This window comes from Mesoplodon bidens (assembly GCF_964165515.1).
Source record: "Mesoplodon bidens genome assembly, chromosome: 1".
Classification (NCBI taxonomy): domain Eukaryota; kingdom Metazoa; phylum Chordata; class Mammalia; order Artiodactyla; family Ziphiidae; genus Mesoplodon; species Mesoplodon bidens.
The window spans coordinates 170,103,481-170,110,716 of record NC_138176.1 but is presented as its reverse complement, the minus strand read 5'-3'; the positions used below and the strand labels follow the sequence as shown (position 1 = coordinate 170,110,716).

At 52.9% G+C, this 7,236-nt stretch overlaps 1 protein-coding gene across 6 annotated transcripts in view; it reads left to right on the top strand.

Annotated features, from left to right (window-relative positions):
• The first annotated feature begins 1,364 nt into the window (after window positions 1–1,364).
• The window catches only part of CHST3 (carbohydrate sulfotransferase 3), a 41,175-nt gene continuing 35,303 nt past the window's right edge, over window positions 1,365–7,236 (top strand). The window contains exons 1-3 of one of the 6 annotated variants that reach the window (XM_081253680.1): window positions 2,043–2,120; window positions 5,000–5,113; window positions 6,062–6,261. Coding sequence is in view for 1 of the 6 variants with exons in the window: in XM_081253684.1 (XP_081109810.1) it covers window positions 2,050–2,120 (71 nt within the window). In the remaining 5 variants the exon portion in view is untranslated. Of the gene's footprint in view, window positions 2,121–4,999; window positions 5,114–5,151; window positions 6,262–7,236 lie in introns of those variants that run through there. The other 5 variants (XM_081253683.1, XM_081253684.1, XM_081253679.1 and 2 more) reach the window with 5 other exon arrangements.

The window sequence follows — 7,236 nt, the reverse complement described above, 5'->3', positions numbered from 1 at the left end:
TCCTCTCAGTTTCAGGAATTGGAGATGCCTAGATAAGACAGGAGTTCCTGAGAGCCCTAGTAGAACATTTACAGCTCAAGGCACAGGGAGAGAAAAGCAAGTTCCTCCTAGAATTTGCTCTCTTAGGGTCAGAATTCTGAAAAGATGTTTTATCAAGCTGCCAAAACTAGTTATGGATTATCAAATGAGCCTAATCTTGGGCATTTTTCTCCAGAGTCTAAAGAATACTGTGGTTACACAGTGTTACCAAAAAAATAAAAAATAAAAAATAAATCATCTTTTTGGCTTTAGTCATGGTACCAGAACAAAAGGTGGTCCAATTTTGTAGGATGCATCCTAAAGGGCTATTTTTAGGAACTGAACTTTTGTTTAATGTTTAATGTCCACCAATTAAAATAGTGTACCTTCTCTAGCACAAATACATACACACACACACACACACACACACACAGAGAAAAAAGACAAACCAATTCCAAAAGGCTCAAAGCCAAACCAGTTCCAAAAGGCTAACTTTGATACAATAGCATAAAAGCCTATACACAAAGAACTTCACGTCATTTACCTTCCCTTTTACAAAAACAGTTCCAGTTGATGGTCTCTCCATGGTGGGCAAAATTGTCATCGAACCGAACTCGGGTCTGCTTGCCCAACAAGCAGCATAGCCAATATACTACACCAGGTTGTGGTGAAGGAAAGTACAGGGTTTATTTGCAAGGCACCCAGCAAGGGAGTGGGAGACACGCCTCACATCCGCTCCACTTGGTCTTTGAGTGAGAGGGTTTTATAAAGGGGAAGAACAAAGAGGCTGGGATTAAGCATCTTGGGACATTTCCGTGACATTTTTTAACCTTTCTTTAAATTGAAGTATAGTTAATTTATAATATTGTGTTAGTTTCAAGTATACAACAAAGTGATTCAGTTATACATATATGTGTGCATATATATATGTATATATATATATTCTTTTTCAGATTCTTTTCCATTATAGGTTATTACAAGATATTGACTAGAGTTCTTATATTGTGCTTTCTGTGACATTCAGGTCCCAGGACTCAGGATGTCTCTGGTTTAGGATTCTCTGGCCAGGTGGTGCAGGCCTCAGGGGGTCTGTTAACTTATCTTGCCCTGGAGAAACAACCTGAGTTTATACATTAATGATATCTGTAATAGCAACTTTAGTACATCAACAGTGTTATTCACACCAGCAACCTTAGTACATTAACAATGTCTCAACAGCAGCAATTTCGGTCAACTGACTCTGGTTGACTAGTGTTCAGTTAGCACAGGATTGAAGTCAGAGGGGACAAGAAAGGGAATAAAGTTTTGGATAGACACATTAATCATAAACTCCTAAGGGAACTCAGGTTTTAGAAAGACTCCGTTTCAATAGGATGGGAGGCCGGAAGGACTTGAGGGGCTCAGGCAGAGTGAAGCCACGAGGATCTCCAGGCCACCTCCCTTCCAACCCTCCCCCGCCCCTCCTAACCCAGCAGGGGAGCTCTTCCCAGCGTCTCTGAAAGCGGGTAGGGATCCCAGCGGCTTCAAGAGAGTCCCAGGGGAGAGGCGGGCGGAGGCGCAGCGCTGGGAACAAAGGCCCACAGAGGGGTCCTGCAGCGCGCAGCTCCCCGGGGGCTGGGGCGACGGCGGCCCGCTCCCCCTCAGCTCCTCCCTCTCCTTCCCTGCTTCCACCCGAGGCCCGTCGCGCAGCCCGAGCTGCGCCAACTTCGCCAGCGGTTCCCAAGTTGCCGGGGGCGCAGGGGTGGGAGCTGGGTGGGGTGAGGGAGAAAAGGAGGAGGAGGAGGGCTCCCCGGGCGCCTTGGACGCAGTTCAGGAATCCGCCGCCACTGCCGGCCGCTCGCGGACTCGGGCCGAACGGGGAAGGCGCCAGGCAGGACCGCTCGCTCGCTGCGCAGGACGGCGCCCTCCTGGCGCCGCTTCCCGCCCACCGTGCGAACCCGCGGGGCCGAGCCTCCTTCCCTCCCCGCCGCCGTCCTCGGCCGGAGCCGCTTCTGCCTGGTCCTGCCAAGAGGAGGGCAAAGTTGCGGGCGGATGCTGCCCGCACCGGACCCCTGCCTCGGAAAGTCGGATCCGCCCCCCGCTGGAGGAGGCTCGGTGGCGGGGTAAGTAGGGCACCGGCATCCCGGAACCGCCTCTGGGCCCGGGAGATGGCCCAACGGTGCGCACCCCACCATCCCCGATCGGGCGCGCGCGCCAAACTTTGGAGGAAGAGGGGGCGAAACCGAAGGTGGGAGAGGGAGTGCTCGGCGCGGGGAAAGCTCCACGCAGGCATCCACACCTCCAGACCCACTGCACCCAGATTCACAACTGCCACATACGCACAGCTCATCACCCATCGAGCCACAGACACACGCACACGCTTCAGACTGAACCGTGCAATTCCGGAAGTGCGGGCGTTCGGATCTTTAGACTAAGCATGTCCTCCAGCCTCAAATAAATCCACTGTCTTTGTCTGCTGCCCCTGCAGCCCCACAGTGAGGTGTCCCCAGAGCGAGACGGGCAGGAGAGGGGCTGCCTTGTCTTTGAAAAGTCGTGGCCGGGACCTCGAGGCTGAGAAGTGGGGAGGGGAAATCAGACATTTCAGTCGGCTCTCCGGGTTCATCAGGAGCGAGTTTGGCGTGGAAACTCGGTGTCTGGGTGATGTGTCTGGGTGTGCGCAGCCCTTCCGGAGGCGAGGCCGGGAGAAAGGAGGGAGTGACTCATGAACTCAGACCCGGCGTGTTAGGGTCTGTGAGCAGAGTAGAAAAGGCTGGCAGGCGGTGCTGCCCTGGACAGCTGGGTGGTGGCAGTGACAGGGCCTGCGAGGGAAGCACAGACCCTTCCCCCTAGCGGATGTGCTTCCTCAGAGGGACTTCCAGGGGGGGTGGGCTGAGGAGATTCCAGCCCTGGGTGTGTATATGAAAAACGTGGTAGGGGATGTTTAACACTCCAAGGTCATGGAGAAAGCAGGGCAGTCCTGAAGCCATATTTTTTTTTCATTGCACCTGAAGTTGTGTCTGTTTTCGGATGCCCTTGGTGTCCGGGGCTCCAGGATGTTTCACAGGTTGTCCTGGATCTAGTACAGTGCCTGGCATTGTTGGTACTCGATAAATAGTTGTTTGATGAATAATGACACCAATAATTCATATATGTTAAGGACACTCTATGAGCCAAGCCAGGTGGCCTCGGCTAGGTTGGAATTGGTCTATCTGCAGAGGAGGGGGCCCTGAGTGGTTCCAGGGAGCCCTGCCTGATCTGTTTAGCCCAAGCAGCAGGTTCTATTGTGCCCTGTGGGCTGGCACTGGGGACTTGAGTCTCAACATTGGCCTCTGCTTCCCTAAGAGGGGCAGTAAGAAAGTCTCCATTTTTGCATCTGGCTAAGCTGGGAGTGTGGTGGAGTGTTCTTCCTGGCTCCTACTGGCCTGGAAGGAGATGGGTCTCATGAAGGGCCTAGGAGCTGTGTCCTCCAGCAGTGGCTTGGCTCTGTGGTGGCAGCAGGTGGAGGGGCAATCACAGTCCCTGTACTGAGTATTGGGTGGGTTCCTCTGCACCAGCTGGCATGAGCTTCCCAGAGGAGTGGAAACATCTCGTCTTCCTGGAACTGGGATTGCAAGCAATCCTGAGAATGATTCCGTACCTGCATGGAATTGGGAACATGCCAGGATGTGGTGCAACTTGGCCATATAATCACAAAGAAATGTGTCATTCCCCCACCCCACCCCCGGCCCTTTGTGACTAGGTTTGGTGTGCATGTGAAGCTTCTAAGTGGTCTGAATGCTGAAATTAGCAAAGTATGTAGGCAGCACCCAGGATTGTGGCCCCAGATAAGCGAGAGAGTGATCTGGGCTTGGCCACCCCCAATTTCAGGTGGAACACTGCAGCCGATCCCTTCCCAATATCACCTTTCCACCTTATTTATGTCTTCTGTGAATCAAGAGCTCTACGTTATCTCATCAAGACCTTATATCCCTATGAAGTCAGTGTTTTGTCACCATTTTACAGATTAGGAAACTGAGGTTCAGAATAGTTAAGTAACTTTTTGGGGGGGTCACACAGCTGGTGAGGGACAAAGCCAGGATTTGAAACTGGACAGTCTGACTCTGGAACGCATGCTGTTTCCACCATGCCCAGCTGTCTCTAAGGTCCCTAACTGGTTCTCCATAGCAACAAGGAAGCAACGCTGATGCACTTACTGGGTCCTGGGGCCCCTGACTACAGTCCTCTTTTTACACACACTCTGCCTAGCCTGGGTTACACCATGGGTCATGGAAATCAAAGCCTGGGTGGCACCAGGCTGCTAGAGCCTTCCGTGTGGATTTGGAGTCAGGAAACGATGGGGGTTTGGGAGTGACTGCAGGGAGATGTTGGTGTAATTCCGGTGAGAGCAGATTCACTGCTTATGTGAGAAACGGGGACAAAGCTACCACTCGTGACCATACAAGTCACAGGTTTGGGTTTGGAAGGAATTGCCAGGTAAACATCCTCAGATGGATTACGGTATTCCTTTCCCTTTCAGCCCTTGCCAGGGGAGACATTTATTGCACAGGGAAATCAGCCCTCACCTGAATATGAAGGGGCATGTCATGGCTGTCCTTCCCACCACCCACCACATGCCCAGGAGAGCTAGACTCCGTGGTGGTGTCTGGTCCTCAGGAGAGATGGATGGGGAGAGCTGGGGCAACCAGGGGCTGTGAGAACTACATGGCTCACCGGGTCCCCAGCTGATGCCTTCTCACACAGGCCCCACAGAGGGACAGTGGTTCTCATTTCCGATTTGCTGATGAGGAAATGAGGCTCAGAGAGGTGCAGTGGCTGCCCAAGGTCACAAAGCTAAGGAGGAAGTGCAAGCCATGCTGCCTTCAGGACTCCCTGCAGGCACTTAGAGGCAGCTGTGTTTTCTGCCTGGTTAGTATTCTATCTCCCCAGCCCCAAGGCTGAGAGGGGGTTACCCCCGTTGGGGCAGAATCCTCACAGCTCTGCCCACCCGCATCTCTACCCCCAGATCCTCTGATACAGGTGTTCATGGCACGGGGAAAGCTGGCAACCTTAAACAAGGAGCAGAAGATAAGCACTGCCCAGCTGGCCCCTGCCCACCTTCCGCAGCGAGCCCACCTGGGTGAGTGCCAGAGCGTTCGCAGCACTGAGCTGCAAAGATATGGGAGCCCTCTCCCTGCTTCACCGTGCTGTGGACTCGCCATCCAGGATGGAAGTTGGGAGACTGGGTGTGGGGAGAAGCTGCCCCATCCGAGGGGCGGGGGCTATTAATCTTTGTACCCCTGGCTCTGTCCTAGTGCGTGACACACGGAGGTACTTAGGAACACTGTCAGATGATGGGTGAAGACCAGGGAGGGGCTGTGAGTGCCTCTGCTGGGAAGTGGTCAAGCAGGGAGCCAAGGGAATCTGCCGTGAGGAAACAGAGAGGCCTCTGCCCTTCGTGAAGTCACGCAGGAGGAAATGATAACAGCTCTCCTTTTCATTCCTTAAACAGAAGTACTTGTCCCCTTTGCTTAAACAGGTGTAAGAACACTGCTTGTCCTGCCCTGAGCATGTAGATTCCACGTCTGGGTGTGGGGTGGCCTCTGGCAGGCTGGACAGTTTGTTCTGTGCTTGAAGGTCTCAGCCTTGTCTTCATCAACCTAAATCGGGCTGGTTCTCCTGCACATCCCCCCCCCTCTGCAAACTTGAAAGGAGGGGCATGCAGGCCACGGGAGCCTCTGACCACCAGTAACTTCAGGTCTCTAGCGGCCCATCACTCCCTCTCTATGCCTCTGCCCTCCCCCCCCCATGCCTCCCCTTACCCCCCTGCCCCACAGAGATGGCTGTGTGCTAAGGGACCGTGGGTTTTTTTAGGCTCTGGGAAATTTATCACTGGGATTCCAGAGGGCTCTCTGAAAAGGATTTGGAGGAAAAGCATGTAAAATAAATAAGCCAATTCCCAGCTCAGCCTCTCCTGAATACCACAACTAAACAGCTAGCCTGGGAAACTCTGTTTTGGCCTCTGTGCTTACACCTGGCTCACCGGCTGCCTTACCAGCTCCCTCCTTCCTGCATCCTCCCCATCCAGCCCCTCCTCCTTGACTCAGGGAGGCTCAAAAGTCGGGGAACACACCCACCGCCGCCGGCTGTCCTTGTGCTCCGGGACCCTGGGAAGCTGGCATACTGGTGGCTGGGGACAAGAGGAGAATGTGGGAGAAGAGACAGCCAGGGGTTGCAGCACAGCCCTGCGCCATCTGAGGAAGTCTCCCTGCCTCGGCCCTGCTCGAGGTGAGTTTGACTTTGTTGATGGAGAATGGTGGGGCTTTTTCCAATTTTGTGGCATCTGAGGAAGCCTTACATCTTAAACATCAGTTTAGAGTGGATGGACCAAAGCTAATTTTCTCCAAGGTGGGCTCCCATGTGAAGCAACCCGAAAAACCCCATTTATGGTGTAGGGCTTCCCGGCCTAACCAGAATGTCAGGGTTCTTTGCTTTTGACCGGAGTCCTATCAGCTTAGGCCCTATCAGTTTAGGGTTCTGGTGGTGTGAGTTCACTGCTGTAAGTTTGTCTGTGGAGTATGAAGTAAACTCGTGATAACTTAATAACTTCATTTTATTCAGCTGACCCATTCTAAAACCCAGCACCCAGTGAGAAGGGGAGAACCAGGGTGCTAGGGTGCGGGTATTTCCCTGGTGGGATTGGCAGCTGAGGGCTCCACTCAGTCCCAGGGAGGGGCCTGGGGGCCTTTCCATTGATGTGCCTATACCAAGCTGGGTCAGCAAACTGAAACCCCTGGAATCTGGGGAACAGGCACCACCCTGAGGCTCTGGGTCCCACCTCCACGCAGGAGCCCCTTTGGCCTGTTGCTGTCAGGCTTCCAAGAGAGAATCTGAGGGGTAAGCCCCATGGCTTGCAGTCTTGTTTGGAAAGAGGCTGCACACCCACATACAGATTAGCACACATCATCATGGGCCAAAATGTATACACACACACACACACACACACACACACACAGATACATAAGCACAGGGATGCACTCATCCCAAAAGGCAAATTATGTAATAGTGAAGAGTACATATTCTAAAGCCAGAATGCCCACCGTACTGCTTAGTAACTGTGTGACCTTGGGCAAATTACTTAACCTCTCTGGGCCTTACTTTCCTAATCAGTAAGAGGGGGATCGTAATGGGTTATAAGTAATGGGGCTGTAGGTGAATTTGTATTTGTGAGGAGTTTAGAAATGTGCCTGTAAATAGCTGTAA